This window comes from Bos taurus, chromosome 11 (assembly GCF_002263795.3).
Source record: "Bos taurus isolate L1 Dominette 01449 registration number 42190680 breed Hereford chromosome 11, ARS-UCD2.0, whole genome shotgun sequence".
NCBI classification, from domain to species: domain Eukaryota; kingdom Metazoa; phylum Chordata; class Mammalia; order Artiodactyla; family Bovidae; genus Bos; species Bos taurus.
In genome coordinates this window covers 43,204,686-43,224,614 of record NC_037338.1, presented here as the reverse complement: position 1 = coordinate 43,224,614, position 19,929 = coordinate 43,204,686, and the positions used below count along the sequence as shown (strand labels likewise).

The 19,929-nt window shown below is 42.8% G+C and overlaps 1 protein-coding gene across 15 annotated transcripts in view; it reads left to right on the top strand.

The window, feature by feature from the left end:
• Positions 1-16,259, top strand: part of BCL11A (BCL11 transcription factor A) — a 101,540-nt gene extending 85,281 nt beyond the window's left edge. For 3 of the 15 annotated variants that reach the window (XM_015473445.3, XM_024998951.2, XM_024998955.2), the window contains 2 exons: positions 364-465; positions 5,984-10,440. In XM_015473445.3, the coding sequence (XP_015328931.1) occupies positions 364-465; positions 5,984-8,004 (2,123 nt within the window). In that variant the 3' untranslated portion in view covers positions 8,005-10,440. Of the gene's footprint in view, positions 1-363; positions 466-5,983; positions 10,441-15,749 lie in introns of those variants that run through there. The other 12 variants (NM_001076121.2, XM_059891377.1, XM_010809966.4 and 9 more) reach the window with 7 other exon arrangements.
• The last annotated feature ends 3,670 nt before the right edge of the window (positions 16,260-19,929 follow it).

Genomic DNA, 19,929 nt, shown 5'->3' with positions numbered 1-19,929 from the left:
TAACCTCGCCACGTTACCAGCCTGCCGATCATACTGGCAATTTCCTTTTGCTATTCACACATCTCTTATTATAAGACAATAATCAGACTAACAAATGAACCAAAGAACACTCCCCCTCCTACCCCATACCTAAAACATCAATTCCCTTCTCTTTTGTCAAAAAAAAAACCCCCAAATTAAGAACAGAACTGTGGGAAAGAAGTCACCACTGTTCATTTGATACAGGCCTTAGGCCTGTTCACTATCTGCAAGGCTGTTGTAATGATGTTAATCTATTTTAATGCAACTGAAATGTGATATCCTGTGGTTTACAATGCACATTGTTTATAGCTTTCATGCTTGATTTTTGGGTTTCTTTCACAGATAAACTTCTGCACTGGAGGGGCCTCTCCTCCCCTCGTTCTGCACACGGAGCTCTAATCCCCACGCCTGGGATGAGTGCAGAATATGCCCCGCAGGGTATTTGTAAGTTGAGCATTATTTTCTTCTACAAATGTCCATGTGTGTAGAGATGAGAGTTGCTGGAAATTACCCTTATGTTTTAAGTACTGAAAGGAGTTACTTCCAAAATACCTTGGCATCTGCATATGTGTATCCCATTACTCATTTGGCACCTGGCTCCCCCAGGTCATTCAGCCCCAGTGACTTTTTTCCTTCCCCCCTTTCTTTTTCTCCTTACTGAGGGCATGAGGCTGACAGCAGCTCCTCCCTGTTGGTCTCCTCCCCAGGGTCTTGTGTGGCTCCATGACTGGTGACTGCATAGGTCTGTTCAGGGCCCATTTTATTGCTGGGCATTCACCCTCATGGCCTCATTTAGAGGACTTTGAATTTACTCCATGACATGTGCCTTTAGCAGAGACCAGAACCAGAAAGGACTCAGTTCAGAGTTACTGTAGAGGTATCCTCATGCATATTATATATGCATGTACTTTTAAACATGGTATATTTTTATATATGCATTGTACATTACATATATAATTTCTACTTGTTTTTCTCCTAGATTCAGAGAAAAATGCACAGCATTGTTGCTAAAATTCAAAGATACCACCCCCTACCCCCACCATCACTATCACTGTCTAGTTATTGGTTCAAGCCAACTTTTATAGTGGGGACCTTCTTATGAAATTTAGATTTGTATGTTTATAAAAATGTTTCTGAAAGATGTTGTTTTAAAAGGTAATACAGTTTGCCTCTGTCTGTTGGAATCCATGGTATGAGTCACACATGGCTAAAAAGTCTGAGGGGGAGGGGGTGAGGGCCTGGGGCTTGATTCTACCCCAAACACAAAAAAGTAGGCTCAAGAAGAAAAGAAATGTGATGTCTAATTTGTATTTAAGGAAACCGTTTTTATTTTGAAAGTAAATGAAAAAAATGAAGAGCCAGGAGTTGGGGCCTTCAAGGTGGCTGGTTTTCAGATGGGAGGTCAACTAGACCCAGTCTTCTTGTCAGAATGGTATCTGCAGGGCAGGGCCTGCAGCCTGAGATCAAACTGGAAGCTGGTTGTTTATTTTTATTAACTCCTAGGTAATTCTAGCTAACAAAGAGTTATTGTATGAAATTTCACAAGCCCTGAGGTCCTGAGGGCTGGGTGGTGCAGGGGTTAAAAGCACCTCCTTACCCCCTCACCGCCCCAACCTAGCTGGGCTGAAGACTGGGTTAGGTCACTGATTGCAGAGAGCTCAGGGGGTTGGACTCAAGGTGTCAAGTGCCTACATGCTGACTGGGTGGGGAGAGCTCTCCTCGTTTTGCTGGGGGTGCCTGCCTGGGGCCTGTCCTTGGCTGTGTGAACAGAGCCTTTGGAAGGAAGGGAGGAGAAAAGAATGGGGCATAGAGGGGAGGATGGAGTGGGGGCCCAAGGGCTGCTGCCTGGGAAACAGGCACCTTCTCTACAGCTTCATCCTCCTGAGGGCAGGGAGTTTGATCTGAGGGGGTGGGAAACTAGGAATCTTCTAGTTTGCTGGGGCCCATGCTGGCAGGGCCAGTTTAGGAGTGACCAGAATGAGGTATGTGGAAGTGGGTCGTAGGGATCCAGGAAGTCCTTGGGCAGAACTGAATTGCACCCCACTGGCTTCCTTAACCTTCTGCCCTAGGCTCTCAGAGCATTTAGCACTTATGCTGTGGCCTCCTGGCTGTGTGGACCATGGTCCAGGGCCTTAAAATCACCTGCTCTTGCTTTCCTCTAACCAGGGTCTCCCCTTGGCCTGAGAAGGCCCGGATCCTGGATTCCAGTCTTGTCTACAAAAGCCCTTGTGGGTGTGTAACGTGCGGTTAGTCATCATGTTAGGTAACTAGTCAAGCCTAGGAATAAAGAAGACTCACATTAATGTTGGACATGATAGTTTACAGAGAGCTTTTGTATACATTTGTCACTCGAGCCTCACAATTCTTTAAGGTACTGTTTTTACACTCATTTTACAGACAAGGGCTTCCCTGGTGATCAGAGGGTAAAAGACTCTGCCTGTAATGCAGGAGACACAGGTTCCATCCCTGGGTTGGCAAGATTCCCTGGAGAAGGGAATGCCAACCCACTCCAGTATTCTTGCCTGGGAAATCCCATGGACAGAGGAGCCTGGCGGGCTACAGTCCATGGTTATAAAGAGTCAGACACGACTGAGCGACTAACACTACAGATAGGAAACCTAAGACTTGAAGAAATTAAATGATTATCCTAGAGCCATCAGCCAGTAAGTCGTAGAGCCAGAGTCGCTCCTCAGAATTTGCTCTTCTAAATTATAACTCCTGAGCATTGGTGACAAACTGCAAATGGGGTCATTCCTTCCTATACAATAAAATGAAATAAAGTAAAAGCTGTAGGTGAGCTAATAGCTGATTTTAACCGTTTTGATGCCTCAGAGTTCCTCTGCTCGAGGCCAGATCTCCGGTTATTGCTCTAAATCAAAACAATCCCCCTGAATGCCCAATGAGGCTCTCAAATTGAGAAGTTGATTTTCATCAGGGTAAATGAAGAATATTATTATATTTTACACGTCAATAAATCAATGTAGCCCTAATTTTGCCACGCAGGAAATCAATTCTGGTCTTTCTAAACCATCAAAGATGTTATGAACAAAGTAATTTCACAAATTATGGCAAGTAACACATTTATTGATGACTGCAGTTTAGGAATTTAGAGTCTGTGAGCACTGTAATATAATATGGTGCACTGGCATGAGCCGAGTGAAATACAGATTATATGGTGAGACTGTGATGCATCATTCGCTATTAGTGGACTGGTAATAATTACTAGTTTCAAAGCAGCTCTTTCCATGTAATCTTTAGTCTCAATCGTAACAGCCCTTCTCATTGACATTACGATTACACTAGCTGCCCTCATGATCTAGAATATCTAGTTGATGGGAATACTAAAATGAGGTAGTGAAAACTGTATGTTGTGTGCTCATTATAAGAGAAAATGCCATTTTCTCTGACCTGATGTATGAGAGAGAGGGGAGGGTAAAAGCCCAGTGTTAACATACTGTAGCATGATCACATAACTGGCTCTGAAAAACAAAATTTGAGAAAGCTCAGGGCAGCAAAATAAAATGGACTTTCCTCATTTAAGCCTTTTCAAAAGGACCTAGATGAGATCCTTAATGGAGTGCTATAGATTTTGGAATTTGTTCATAGTGCCTGCAAAACCAGCACTGCTAATTATAGGTCCAGTCCTGGGTTTCAATAGAATATTATAAGGTAAAATACTATTTAAAGGCATTGGTAGTGATGAAACTGTTAAGGACTTTCTTCAGCTGACAAATCTCCTTTTTACTTACCCAATTCAGATCGTCAGGCTAAATGTATGATAATAACACAGAGTCCTAGAGAGTCAAAGGAGAAAGCCACTGAGGGTCACGGTAGTTGGAACCAGATAGTTTTTTTCCTGCCTATTTAGGACCCAAGTCATTGTTCAACAACAACAAAAAATTTATGAAAATACTCTCAATGATGCTTTTTATTTCTTTTTGAAGTGAGGAGGCAAACAAAAATAGACAGATAATGTGATACTAATGTCAGCATTTTCTTTCAAAATCTTTCTGCCTTTTTTTTTTCCCCTTCCACATTAGGCAGGCAAATGTTTGAAACCTAATTTTGGTATCTTATCATCTAATCTTGTTAAAGAGATTTACCCAGGAGTGGGATATATTGAGTGAGATTATAAATGCATTGTAAAGTAAATTACCAGGTCAGGGCCAGGAGTCCACTCTTCAGACAAGCGCTTGAGTGAGGCTGGCTTGTTTTGGAATACGAGTGTTTGGGGCTCCTGAGAAGATGCTGCCAGCTTCTCTTTCTGATTGGCTAAATGGAGGAATCATAATTGATTCATTCCTCATTCCCACTCTTTTAACTCCGTGGTGAATTTTTCCCTTTTTCAAAAGTTACTGACAAATAGTATCTGTGGCCTTAAGGAATGCCTCTCAAAAAGGGCATGTGTGCTAAGTCTCTTCAGTCTTGTCCGACTCTTTGTGACCCTATGGACTGTAGCCGCCAAGCTCCTCTGCTCATGGGATTCTCCAGGGATGAATACTGCAGTGGGTCACCGTGCCCTCCTCCAGGGGATCTTCCCAACCCTTAAGAGGGGGGACCTAAGAATATTTCCTGCTTGTGTTTTAAGTGTCTTTTCTTGAAATTCCTGGGGAGTTACTGATGTTTCTCATCCTAGTCCTCTGGCCACCAGCATCTGTGCCCTTCTGTGCCCTTTCAAACGCTGAGATGGCTGGTAAACTGTTAGTGACTCCCTTGATTTATATGTTTTTTTTTTTAATTTAGCTAGCTCCAAAAAAGAATGATTGGGAAGTCAAGCTGGCCCCTTCTTTGCCACGGCGGCATTTCCCACTCTCGGGTTCTTTTCAGCGAGAAAGAAATAATGTGACTTAAGCAGGGCCCCTCTCCAGACGGCTTGGCGACTGGCCAGAGAGTTGACTAGCTGAACTGTATCTTTCTGTTTCTTTCTCAACTGGAGCTGAGGCTCAGCTGAGGGCGCAGGATGTTGTATAATTTGGTTCACGTTGTTAGCCTCTCAAAATAATGAGGAGGAGGCCAGTGTAGCATTTCTCAGCCTGCTGCCCGTCATGGTGCTGGCTGCTTTAACTGTTCTTCAATTCGGATGCCGTGTCTGCTTAAGTTGGCACCAGACACTCCTCCTAACTTCTCTAGACTTGCATTTGTTTGACTTGGGGGGACAACTCCTGAAGATTTGATACGGCCCATTGGTTAAGTCTGAATTAAATTTCTCTTTTGAGATTTTTTTGCAGCATCCCTTGAGATAAACATGGGAATCCCCACGGGGTGTTATGGAACCAGAATTAGGACTCACTGCCCCTCACACAGGCTGGGATGTGAGATTTTACTAGTCTCTCTTCCATGTAATTATTTCACAAGGACTTTCTCATGTTTAACAATATCAACAACTAGTGTGTTTCAGGTGAAGATTAAAAGCATTTCTAGGGCCATACAGAATTGTAATGAGTTAACCTCTTTTTTGATATCTCCATGAAATGATCGCCTATTTAGAAAGTTTACCTGCCACCCAGGGGGTTTTAGGAAGCAGGAGACTTTCCTTTAGGTCACCTTGTCCAAGTCCCTCACTTCATGGAGGAGGAAACAGAGACACAGATGAAATGGCTTGTCCCAAAAAACACAGCTGGTGAAGATTGGAAAATTTGTAAGATAGTTGTTGAACTTCCTAGAATGTAGGGATCCTCATCCTTGAGCTTGGATTGGTCTAGATTTTTCTGCTTTAAAGACTGGATTTAAAATGCTTAGCACTGAGTCAAATGGCAGGAAGACTGCTTTGACAGACATTTGTTGGGCACCAATCCCCAGGTGTACCAGCTCATTCTAGGCACAGGGGATAGGATCAGCGAGGGCTTAGGCCTTGGGGTTGACAGCTGGGGGAAGGGAAGGCTGGAGGTGGAACATAAATAAGCAATTGCTGATGCCCTCCTCGGTGATTAAACATTGATGTTGGTGTTGTATTATTTTGCAGGTAAAGATGAGCCCAGCAGCTACACATGTACAACTTGCAAACAGCCATTCACCAGTGCATGGTTTCTCTTGCAACACGCACAGAACACTCATGGATTAAGAATCTACTTAGAAAGCGAACACGGAAGTCCCCTGACCCCGCGGGTTGGTATCCCTTCAGGACTAGGTGCAGAATGTCCTTCCCAGCCACCTCTCCATGGGATTCATATTGCAGACAATAACCCCTTTAACCTGCTAAGAATACCAGGATCAGTATCCAGAGAGGCTTCCGGCCTGGCAGAAGGGCGCTTTCCACCCACTCCCCCCCTGTTTAGTCCACCACCGAGACATCACTTGGACCCCCACCGCATAGAGCGCCTGGGGGCGGAAGAGATGGCCCTGGCCACCCATCACCCGAGTGCCTTTGACAGGGTGCTGCGGTTGAATCCAATGGCTATGGAGCCTCCCGCCATGGATTTCTCTAGGAGACTTAGAGAGCTGGCAGGGAACACGTCTAGCCCACCGCTGTCCCCCGGCCGGCCCAGCCCTATGCAAAGGTTACTGCAACCATTCCAGCCAGGTAGCAAGCCGCCCTTCCTGGCGACGCCCCCCCTCCCTCCTCTGCAATCCGCCCCTCCTCCCTCCCAGCCCCCGGTCAAGTCCAAGTCGTGTGAGTTCTGCGGCAAGACGTTCAAATTTCAGAGCAACCTGGTGGTGCACCGGCGCAGCCACACGGGCGAGAAGCCCTACAAGTGCAACCTGTGCGACCACGCGTGCACGCAGGCCAGCAAGCTGAAGCGCCACATGAAGACGCACATGCACAAGTCGTCCCCCATGACGGTCAAGTCGGACGACGGCCTCTCCACCGCCAGCTCCCCGGAACCGGGCACCAGCGACCTGGTGGGCAGCGCCAGCAGCGCGCTCAAGTCCGTGGTGGCCAAGTTCAAGAGCGAGAACGACCCCAACCTGATCCCGGAGAACGGGGACGAGGAGGACGAGGAGGACGACGAGGAAGAGGAGGAAGAGGAGGAAGAGGAGGAGGAGGAGCTGACGGAGAGCGAGAGGGTGGACTACGGCTTCGGGCTGAGCCTGGAGGCAGCGCGCCACCACGAGAACAGCTCGCGGGGCGCGGTGGTGGGCGTGGGCGACGAGGGCCGCCCCCTGCCGGACGTCATGCAGGGCATGGTGCTCAGCTCCATGCAGCACTTCAGCGAGGCCTTCCACCAGGTCCTGGGCGAGAAGCATAAGCGCGGCCACCTGGCCGAGGCCGAGGGCCACAGGGACACTTGCGACGAAGACTCGGTGGCCGGCGAGTCGGACCGCATAGACGATGGCACTGTTAACGGCCGCGGCTGCTCCCCGGGTGAGTCGGCCTCGGGGGGTCTGTCCAAAAAGCTGCTGCTGGGCAGCCCCAGCTCGCTGAGCCCCTTCTCCAAGCGCATCAAGCTCGAGAAGGAGTTCGACCTGCCTCCCGCCGCGATGCCCAACACGGAGAACGTGTACTCGCAGTGGCTAGCCGGCTACGCAGCCTCCAGGCAGCTCAAAGATCCCTTCCTGAGCTTCGGAGACTCCAGACAATCGCCTTTCGCCTCCTCGTCGGAGCACTCCTCGGAGAACGGGAGCTTGCGCTTCTCCACGCCGCCCGGGGAGCTGGACGGAGGGATCTCGGGGCGCAGCGGCACGGGAAGTGGAGGGAGCACGCCCCATATTAGTGGTCCGGGCCCGGGCAGGCCCAGCTCAAAAGAGGGCAGACGCAGCGACACTTGTGAGTACTGTGGGAAAGTCTTCAAGAACTGTAGCAATCTCACTGTCCACAGGAGAAGCCACACGGGCGAAAGGCCTTATAAATGCGAGCTGTGCAACTATGCCTGTGCCCAGAGTAGCAAGCTCACCAGGCACATGAAAACGCATGGCCAGGTGGGGAAGGACGTTTACAAATGTGAAATTTGTAAGATGCCTTTTAGCGTGTACAGTACTCTGGAGAAACACATGAAAAAATGGCACAGTGATCGAGTGTTGAATAATGATATAAAAACTGAATAGAGGTATATGAATACCCCCTCCCTCACTCCCACCTGCCACCTCCTTTTTTCACCATTCCCCGCCCCTCTTCCCCATCGCCCTCCAGCCCCACAACCTGTAGGATTTTTTTCTAGTCCCATGTGATTTAAACAAACAAACAAACAGAAGTAACGGAAGCTAAGAAAATGAGAGTGCTTGTCACCAGCACACCTGTGTTTTTTTTTTTTTTTTCCTTTTTTTCTTTTTCTTTTTTTCCTTTATGTTCTCACCGTTTGAATGCATGATCTGTATGGGGCAATACTATTGCATTTTACGCAAACTTTGAGCCTTTCTCTTGTGCAATAATTTACATGTTGTGTATGTTTTTTTTTTTTTTTTTCTTTTTTAAACTTAGACAGCATGTATGGTATGTTACGGCTATTTTAAATTGTCCCCGATTCGTTGCTGAGAAAACACCGTTGCTGTTTCCAGTTCCGTTCTGAGAGAAAAAGAGAGAGAGAGAGAAAAAGACCATGCTGCATACATTCTGTAATACATATCATGTACAGTTTTCTTTTATAACGTGAGGAGGAAAAACAGTCTTTGGATTAACCCTCTATAGACAGAATAGATGGCACTGAAAGAAAATCTACACAGTAAACGTCTGTCTCTAAAGGGTTAAATATTATCAATTGGAGAGGAAGAAAAGGCCTTGAATTGACAAACTAACAGAAAAAAGTTTATTCTATCATTTGGTTTTAAAATATGAGTGCCTTGGATCTATTACAACCACATTGATGGTTCTTTCTACTTGTTATAAACTTGTAGCTTAAATCAGCATTGGGTGAGGTAATAAACCTTAGGACCTAGAGTATAATTCTATATTGTATTTCTCACAACAATGGCTACCTAAAAATATGACCCGTTGTCCTAGTTAATCATCATTTTCCCTTTCGTTTAATCTTGTAAGCAAAACTGATTATACCAGTATAAAAGCTATTTTGCTCCTGGTGAGAGCTTAAAAGAAGTGGGCTCTTTTGCCCAAAGTTTTATTTTTTTTAACTGATGATTAAATTGAATGTGCAACGTGCAAAGGCCCTGAAACATGATTAAATACATTAGTAAGGAATTCATTTTATGAAGATAACTTGTTTTAAATAATGTCTTTTGAAGAAAAGTTCTGGCACCAGAAGAAATAGATCCAGACCTACTTGGTTGTCAAATGGACAATCGAACAATAAACGTTAGGACCTCGAATAGCATGTTAAAAAGAAGAGACTGACAATAAGGTTTGACAGAGGGTAACAGAGGGGGAAAAATATGTGATTTATTAGCACAACATGGTACTCTTTGCCATTTTAAACTAGAACAGGTGTATAAGCTAATATTGATACAATGATGATTAACTATGAATTCTTAAGACTTGTGTTTAAATGTGACATTCTTAAAAAAGAAGAAAAAGAATTTTAAGAGTAGCAGGATATATGTCTGTGCTCCCTAAAAGTTGTACTTCATTTCTTTTCCATACACTGTGTGCTATTTGTGTTAACATGGAAGAGGATTCATTGTTTTTATTTTATTTTTTTAATTTTTTCTTTTCTTTTCCTTTCTTTTTATTAAGCTAGCATCTGCCCGAGTTGGTGTTCAAATAGCACTTGACTCTGCCTGTAATATCTGTATCTTTTCTCTAATCAGAGATACAGAGGTTGAGTATAAAATAAACCTGCTCAGATAGGACAATTAAGTGCACTGTACAATTTTCCCAGTTTACAGGTCTATGCTTAAGGGAAAAGTTGCAAGAATGCTGAAAAAAATAATTTGAACACAATCTCATTGATGAGCATTTTTTAAAAAAAAACTAAAAAAAAACTTTGCCAGCCATTTACTTGACTAATGAGCTTACTTACTCGGACTCAACATTGCAAGCGCTGTGAATGGAAAACAGAATACACTTACCATAGAGATGAATGATTGCTTTCGCTTCTACAGTGCAAGGATTTTTTTGTACAAAACTTTTTTAAATATAAATGTTAAGAAAAAAATTTTTTAAAAAAACACTTCATTATGTTTAGGGGGGAACTGCATTTTAGGGTTCCATTGTCTTGGTGGTGTTACAAGACTTGTTATCCATTTAAAAATGGTAGTGGAAATTCTATGCCTTGGATACACACCGCTCTTCAGGTTGTAAAAAAAAAAAAACATACATTGGGGAAAGGTTTAAGATTATATAGTACTTAAATATAGGAAAATGCACACTCATGTTGATTCCTATGCTAAAACACATTTATGGTCTTTTTTCTGTATTTCTAGAATGGTATTTGAATTAAATGTTCATCTAGTGTTAGGCACTATAGTATTTATATTGAAGCTTGTATTTTTAACTGTTGCTTGTTCTCTTAAAAGGTATCAATGTACCTTTTTTGGTAGTGGAAAAAAAAAAAAAGACAGGCTGCCACAGTATATTTTTTTAATTTGGCAGGATAATATAGTGCAAATTATTTGTATGCTTCAAAAAAAAAAGAGAGAGAAACAAAAAAGTGTGACATTGTACAGATGAAAAGCCATATAATGGCGGTTTGGGGGAGCCTGCTAGAATGTCACACGGATGGCTGTCATAGGGGTTGTACATATCCTTTTTGTTCCTTTTTCCTGCGGCCATACTGTATGCAGTACTGCAAGCTAATAACGTTGGTTTGTTATGTAGTGTGCTTTTTGTCCCTTTCCTTCTCTCACCCTACATTCCAGCATCTTACCTTCATATGCAGTAAAAGAAAGAAAGAAAAAAAAAAGGAAAAAAAAAAAAAAAAAACCAATGTTTTGCAGTTTTTTTCATTGCCAAAAACTAAATGGTGCTTTATATTTAGATTGGAAAGAATTTCATATGCAAAGCATATTAAAGAGAAAGCCCGCTTTAGTCAATACTTTTTTGTAAATGGCAATGCAGAATATTTTGTTATTGGCCTTTTCTATTCCTGTAATGAAAGCTGTTTGTCGTAACTTGAAATTTTATCTTTTACTATGGGAGTCACTATTTATTATTGCTTATGTGCCCTGTTCAAAACAGAGGCACTTAATTTGATCTTTTATTTTTCTTTGTTTTTATTTTTTTTTTATTTGGATGACCAAAGGTCATTACAACCTGGCTTTTTATTGTATTTGTTTCTGGTCTTTGTTAAGTTCTATTGGAAAAACCACTGTCTGTGTTTTTTTGGCAGTTGTCTGCATTAACCTGTTCATACACCCATTTTGTCCCTTTATTGAAAAAAATAAAAAAATTAAAGTACACAATGTAAGCTTCTTGTGTCCTCATTTGACACACTCTGTAAATTACTTTCAAGAAAATAACAGGTTTTAAGAGAAGGCCAGTCAGTCTTTTTCAGGATTATTTCTATGGGCATTTTGATGCGTGTATTATACCCTAAAGGAACATAAAGTACTTACTATATTAAAATAGACATATCTCAAGCCATGGAAATAGTTTTTAGACTTTATAGTTCTAGAATAATTTTCAAGAAATGGAAAGTGTTTTCAGTCTGATGTTAAAAACTTTCCCTCCATCTCTTAGCAGTAATCCATTCAGATATAAATGAAAAACTTTCTGGTAATAGCATCTTAAACTTTTATTCCCTCTGGATTTTTTTTGCTGTTCTTGTCTGAAAGTTCTTTTCTATTCTCCCAACCTGCCCTATGGTAGAACATAATGTAAAAAAGGTGTTTTTTTTTTTTTTTTTTAATCAGCTCTTTTCTTTCTGAGTAAGAGTCTTTCCTCATACCCAAAATAACCCCACCCCTCAAATCTAAAAATCCAGAAATGAAAGCATCAGGTAAAAAAAGAGAGAGAAAAAGAAAGCAGTAGCTAGGAGTTTAGGAGTTTAGCCAGTTTTAGCCAAATGTGTGGAATCAGCCACTGATTTCCTGAGATACATGAGGGTTTGCTCTGTGATTCTAAGAGCCTAAGGAACCCTAGATGGGACAGATGTTTTAGCTGTTTTTACAGAGTCTTTTTGACTGATAGCAAATGAGAGTGGGGATACCCTTTAGTTATCTTTTGGCCTACCAACAGACATAAAATGAAACAACATCTTTGAAAAGCAAGTTAGGTCTGTCTTAAAAGCCCCTCCTTAGAAATCTGTGTTGTCATTTTTACAAATACTGCATGTTGCAGCATCTACACACGTACCTCTGTGATACTGTCTCCCTGTTCCCAGTGTAGATGAATGGATACGACATTGTTCTTATTTTTGTAAAAACCAAAACAAAAGCCATTCTGTTGTCTTGTGGTAGCATTTCTGTTGCTCAGTTCTTATGCCCTGGTGCCTTGTGAGGTGGCCTTTTCACGGAATGCCTTTTGTCTGAGGCAAGAATAGTTTTATCCTTCTAAAATACAGAGAAAGTAGGTGTACTCTTTTAAAAGTCAGATTGGGTGGAAAGCAGAGAGGCAGAGAAGAATCTGGTAAGAGATGATTTGGGAGAGTATAGTAGAGGAGCTGGGGTGGCATGAGGGGGTACTTGCAGAAGGTGATAGTTGGCAGTGAAGTGAGGGGAGATATATGTGTTTTAGACAAGTTTACTTCACCAACGCAACCAGAATGCTGTTCAAGACATAGAGAAATAGTCTTCAGTGCCATGCCAGCTTCAGATATGGTGACTTCTGCTTCACCATATTAAATGTCCATAAAAGTGCTGTGTGTTCCTATCACTGCTTTATTAGGAGCTGTGAGTACAGCTGCGAAGGTTTTATATACAGTATTCATTTTAATTTCTCCGTATATGATGCTCTTAGTGTAATGAGGTTTTGCATCCTGACAGACAGAATTAATGGTGGATACTCTATGCTTGTATGCTCAAATTCCTTAAATCAAACGGGGACTGGGGAGGGGTGCAAACATTTGGTGATAAATCACAAATTATGTTTGATTTACATAATCCCAAAGTTAAATAAATTTATTGGGAGACAGGTTCTTCAGGGTTCTCAATCTCCTGAGTTATTGAAACCCTCCTATAAAATATTATTCCTGAAGCTGTGTGAATAATAGAAGCCTGAAAACCTAGGCAACAAGAAGATAGCTTATAAATGACATCTTGCATCCGGAACACTAAAATTAAAAAGCTTAATTTAAATAATAAAAAACATTTCCAACAGTAGATGAATTCATGGTAAAGTTTTTTAAAACAAAGAAATAATAAGGATGAACACATTTCAGGATTCTCAAGTTACATTTATGTGACACCCCTGATGTGTTGAATGCAATGTTCTCTACATACTTGAATGCCTGGTGCTTAAAATGTTCTCTTTTATCTTCATTTTGAAAACAATAAACAGGAGTACAGTAAATAACTATGTCTCACAGATTTTAACCGAGACACTCTGCCTTACATGTAGTACCTTTATCCGCAAACCACATACAGTCCTCTCTCTGTTTAGGACTTACAGAAAGAGTGAGATGGACGTATTTTAAAGGTTGCTAAGAAGTAAGATTGGTTCTTCATTTGTACCAGCACTGGCAGGAAGTGTGAAGTAGCCGAGTTTTTTCCCAGGGCATTCTGTGATAGAAATGTTTATTTAAATACCATTTCTGTATATGCAATAAGTTCATCCTGTATATATTCATAATGCTGGAAGTGAGAACTTGAAAGGAAGTGGTGGTGGGGGTTAGATATCATTTCATTTGGGGAAATAAGGAAATGAGATGGTTTGTTCACAGACACTAAAAGTTTGTTAAAAGGTACTGGGATATGTCAGGCCTTCCTGAAAAGGAGTTGAGAAGCCTCAGGCCCCACCTTGTCCTGCTTCAAACACTTTACTCTCAGAGAGTGAGGGAGGAAATTCAGAATTTTCATTTTTTAAACCACTCCCCTGCTCCATGATTTCCTATGAATGTTTTGTAATCGTGTGTTCTTCATTATGATTTGTTCCTCCATTGTCCCTGGGCCTGGTGTTTTCAAGAATGTTCACATACTATACTCTTTTTTTTTTTCTCTCCCCACCCCCGAGACTTCCCATTTAAAAAGAAAAAAAAATTGTGGGACTTTTGCTGGTATAAGGATGGGATTGGCAGTGCTCTTTAAACCTGCTTGGAAAAAAATGTTTTTTAAAAGATTGTTAGATTTTTAACGATTGTTAGCTTTCAAAAGGCGTTAGCCACTTAGCAAATTTTCCTGTCTTCTGAGGCCCTGCCACTTTCCCAATAAAAATAAATGAACCCCTTTTTAGGGACATGAACATCAGAACACATAGATGGAATTGGGATGATGTACATTTACTCCAGGGCTGCTTTAGCTACAAATGGTAGACATGGATTGTTGGGTCTGCACTTTTGCTTGCTGTCATCTTGTTATCCCATTAGGCCACTGTTTCATTTAGTAAAACACATGGCCAATGAATCAGCCTTTAGGGGGATGGGCCTGTTTCTCTCTCTCTCTCTATTTCCCAGTGTCATTCATGATCATGGGAGGCGATCAATTCCTCCCTTTCACGTGGGAAAGGAGACCAATACAGTTCACATGGGTTATTGTAGTCAAGAACCTAAACTTGGCCGAACGCAACTCAATGGTTGATCCAAATACTGTTTTTCCTTTCTGTAAAGTGATAAAGGGAGCATTTATCAGGTCTTTACAAGATGGCAGAAAAGGCAAATTAAGCCATTTCCCCAAGGTCTGTCCTCTAAAGCAGGGCCCCCAAACCCATGGTGGGGGCTGTGTTTTTAAATAATGGTGGACGTGGTGCATGCCCATGCTAGCTATATACTTTGTCTGTTAGGATTTTAAATATCGGTAACAGGCTGACAAAGTGGCTTGAAGAGGGTATCAGCCAAAGGAGCTTCAACGACAGTGACTTAGGGCTGGGCCCGGAATGGGGATTCCCCAGAGCCCACCTGGATACAGCAGGCCCCTCAGCTCAGGTCTCCACGCTCAGGGGGGGTTTTCGGAAAGCAGCCGAGCTCCAGACCCTGGGGCCTCCTGCGGCGCCAAGTCAGGGGAGAGGAGGCCCCAGGCCCCTGCTTCGGGTCGCCATGGCAACGAAGCCTGGAATGCCACAGTGGTAGCCCTCTTCCTCGGCACATCCCACATCCGGACTCCCAGTTCTGCTGCTTCAAGTCAATGTACACAGCAAGGGAGGAGCCCCGAAGGAAAATAACCACTCCCTTCTTCCCTCCATCACTGCCTTGCCCCCTCACAAAAAGAAAAAAAAAGAAAAGAAAACTGCATGTTTGAAAGAAACTACAGGCAGTTTTTGGTGCCATTTGGGAACAACTGTTTTGAGTTCTGGTTTCCTCTTCAGAGATTTGTTCGCCTCTTGTAAATCGTTGGCTGCTTTGACGTTGAACTTGATAACATTTCATGTTTTCGTTGTGCTGCTTTTACATCAATTTTTATTTTTTTGTTTCTTTATAATTTTATTATTATTTTAAGGAAATGTCCCCCTCCCTCCCCCCTCCCCTGTTCTCCTCAACCAAAGGACTGTTTCCTACTCAGTTTGCTCAGTCATAAGGGCAAGTGTTCCTTCCAGGTGTGTCCCCAGCTTATTAGGACTATCCTGGGATGGGGAGGGGGTCTGGGTCCTTTGGGGGAGAAGGGGAGAGAGGTGTGGGAAAGAACTCAGAGGTCAGAGATCTGGGGGGAGGTGGGGAGATTCAGGTTTAAATCATGCTTAAGATGCCGGTGGCTCAACCTGTGTTTAAGTTGTAATTTTTAAAAAGCTAGTTAGAGAACAGAAAATCACTGGGCCAAGTCACACCTGTATTTTTTTTTTTTTCCTCCCTCCTCTGTCTCCAACCTCTTTCTAGGTTCTTCACACACCCCCATTCGGCGTAGTGCCCAGAGAGCTCAAGATGTGTGGCAGTTTTCGGATGGAAGCTCGAGAACCCTTAAGTTCTGAGAAAATTTGAACCCCCAGGGGCGGGGTGGACGCGAGCCGCCCAGCCGACATCTGCGTGGTCTGTCATCCTGCTAGTTTGTGATGTTTTCTGACAGTAGCCTCCAAGAAGCCGTTGTGCGAAGACAGAGTCCTGCAGTGTCCTTCCTGCCTGGGCCTGCAGTGTCATTTTATTTATATTTTTTAATAAAAAGTAAAAACAAAAAAACAGACCCACATTGGAACAGTGAATCAGTCCCCTAGAGAGGGTCTGTGGACCACCGCTGCTCTGAGAGCCGTCCCGGCCCCTCTGAGACCAGCCAACCCAATTCCCTGTCTTGTGGAAATGAGCATGAGTTCCCCAAACCCCTTGTTTCTATACATTCTATGTTGTCTTTTAAGAAGTGTGCTTAACATTGACACAATAAATGTTGGAGCTTTAGGTGGTGTTTGTTTGTTCTTTAATTATGAATGCTTATAAGACAATGCAGCTGCTTTAGAACTGTGTTTCTGAACCCATGTCCTGCAGACACCTATCGGGTGAGAAGGAGGGACAGATTTGAGGGATGGGTAGGAGGTGCAGGAGGGAAAATAGGTTACTGCTTATCAGATGGCATAAATTTTCAAGGAGAATCAAAATGCAAAACTTGGGAATAAATCATAGCAATATCATAATTAATGTAGTAGTAGTATTGCTGTTTATTAATGCTGAAGTGTAGTTTTCCTAACTGTCTGACTTACAATTTGCATACCATTAAATAATGCATAATATGGCACACTGAATTCTGTTTTTCAAATATATGCTTTTGGTGGCTACTATGCAGGATTTGAGTTTGTCTTTTAATTTAGCTCAAGAAAGATAATGTCACTGGGTTAGTGGTAAATCCCAAAGAAGGTGATGAATATCAATAGTTGTTTATTAAATATTCTAATTTTAGGTTCCCAAACCTTCAGCAAATATATCTTAATGCAGACAAACAAACAAACATAAAACTTCTTTATTACTCACACCAGGAAATTTGGGGCAGATTTTATAAGGGGAAAAGATGATAGGAGGAAAGAGTTCCACATCAGACACTCTATTGTCATTGTGATAGCGCCCCGTTCCTTAGAAATTAGTGACACAAATAAGTTAGGTCTACAAATGAGTGATAAAAATTCCTTGTGGCTCAGTTAATTTGCAAAGAACTTTTCTCACTTTGGCGTTTTCTATTGCCTAGAGATCCAGACGAAAACTAGAGACAATATAGCGTATTAAAACAGGTTTATAAATAATAGAACTCAGACACCTGTGTGTTGCAGATTTACATATTGGCTGTGAACGCAAGTGGGGAAAATCTTACCCACTCACCCTCTGGCTAGGTTACCTAGCCTAGTGAGAAGACAGCAAAATAATTGGCATCTGGATTCTTTCCTGGTTATTCATCATAAATAATGACTCCTCACAGTCAAGCGCTGCTTTATGCGTGATACGGGGCTTTCATATGCATTGTTTCATCTGATCCTCAGTGGAATAGATCTCAAGCCTTCCATTTTGTGGATGAGAAGAGTGAGGCTCACCAATGTTAAGGTCTTGCCCAAAGCCATGTCATTGAGAGCAGAGAAGCCAGTGTTCTGGTGTCTTGTCAGCTTAATTCCACTGAACTCTGTGACTGGTCAAAAGGATTGTCTCTTACCATGTTAGCACACAAGCTGTAAACGTTCACCAACACACACACGTATGGCTCTCACTCAGAGATCGAGGATGTCCACTATAAGGGCACACAAAGATGTCTTCTCCTACAGCTGACTGCTCACTGCAGAGGGGAGCCTGGAGCAAGCAAGACAAATATCTCTGGTCGATGAGGTGGCCTGGATGAGTTTTTGAGAGTTCCTCTCATCTAGGTGAGATGGGACCGCCAGACAAGGGTTATTTTTTGGAGGAACATTCCCTGCCCCACATTCTGCCTCTGTGTTACTGAAACCTCAGACCATTAGGGATTCCGGGACAGCATCTTCCCTGAACGTGCTAAGCCCCTTGCCAATACCTAGAAATGGTAACTCTGCTTAACAAAGGAGACCCGACTGAAATAGAACAAACAATCCTGGATTTGGGGACAACTTCAGCCTTGGTGCTTGCTACACTGTAATTTCTGATCTGTGTGTTTCTGCCTCTACCTCTTATTTCTTCTTGGAGTCAGTGTGTACATAAACGGTATCTCTAGAAGTAGGATTACTGGGGGGAGGAGAGGGAGTGGGTAAAGTGTATATTTTTCTTCATCCTCCTTTTGGAGAAGAAAGAGCCCTCGTTGAAGCAAACAGAAAACAAACCAACCCCAAACTCCAAACTCCACATATCTTCCCCCATACTCTTCACTGAAAGAAAATAAAAATTCATTTTTGAAATTCATTGTGAGATGATGATGGTGCACTAGGGCTAGAACTTTTGAAAGCCCATGCAAGACAGATGATTTGGGAAGACATCTCCCTGTGCGATATGCCAAGGTCACGATTCTCCATGAATGGTTGAAGCAGCTGAAGGGACTGACAAATCTGATCCGGGTGCTTACTGTGCCCTCTCCCCAGAGGGAAACTTCAAATTGCAGAGAGATTAATTGGTTGCCAGGCATGCGCCGAGCATGGACTAGAGGACACAGTCCCGGGTTCTCAGGAAGTAGGGCCCAAATAACGGACATTGTTCTCACCCTCCCAAGCCTGGTCTATGAACATTAATTCTGTGGTCTGTCCAGACTGTCACACAAAACAAAAAGTTCTGTTAGCTGTCTGGGTCCATGGTGGTGGAGACTTAGTAGCTTCTATAGCACCCAGCACCAGGCCATTTGAATGTTGGTGGTGCTGGAGAAAAAAGTGATTGTATCAAAACCGGTGATAAAGAAATAAACAAAAATGGTGATAATGAAAAATCTTAGGGAAGAAGAGCAATCTTGGATCCTACTGGGGTATAACTGAGTGCCCTGACCTCAGCTAAATGTATCCTGGGCATTTTTACTTGGAGTTTTCCAGAGTATTTGTATTAAAGTCCCATCTTTCAAGCAGTAAGAAATATCTTTCCAGTTTTTTGTGTGATGACATGATTTTCTTTTTTTTGAAAGCTAGATAGTGAGGTGAATGGTGAAGATGGTTATTCATATTAGCAGGTTTTTTCCCAGTGTTAATGTTTATTCCTATGAAGAATTCTTGTTCTTATATAGATTAGTATCCCCAGAGAGTAGAGGTGGAGTGGATCAGAATGGAAGTGTTTCGTAGGTGTTGTTTCTCTTTATACATGCCACACAACATTGGCTCCTTTTTGGGTGGAGTGAGAGGGAAGAGATTTGAGGAATTTGCATAGTGGTTGTGAAGATTTCATTGAGTTCAGTTGGAAGTTCAGAAAACACATGTGTTCAAGCACACCTTTCAAGGACCATCCTGAGTTCTTCATCAACAGGGAAACAGTAAGGTGAGGCTCCTTTTCTCTGACTCCCTAGCGGAGTTAGCACTTCCCAGTTTGCACTTCTCCGGAGGTACATTAAGCTAAAAAATGTCTCAATTCCAGCACAATCCAGAAGCAGTCATTCTTTCTCTTCCTCAGTTCAGTTCAGTTCAGTGGCTCAGTCATGTCCGACTCTTTGTGACCCCATGAATCGCAGCACGCCAGGCCTCCCTGTCCATCACCAACTCCTGGAATTCACTCAGACTCACGTCCATCGAGTCAGTGATGCCGGCCATCACATCCTCTGTGGTCCCCTTCTCCTCCTGCGCCCAATCCCTCCCAGCATCAGAGTCTTTTCCAATGAGTCAACTCTTCACATGAGGTGGCCAAAATACTGGAGTTTCAGCTTTAGCATCATTCCTTCCAAAGAAATCCCAGGGTTGATCTCCTTCAGAATGGATTGGTTGGATCTCCTTGCAGTCCAAGGGACTCTCAAGAATCTTCTCCAACACCACAGTTCAAAAGCATCAATTCTTCAGCACTCAGCTTTCTTCACAGTCCGACTCTCACATCCATACATGACCACTGGAAAAACCATAGCCTTGACTAGACCGACCTTTCCTTCCTAAGTCGATAAGTCGCTTCAGTCGTGTCTGACTCTCTGTGACCCCATAGATGGCAGCCCACCAGGCTCCGCCAT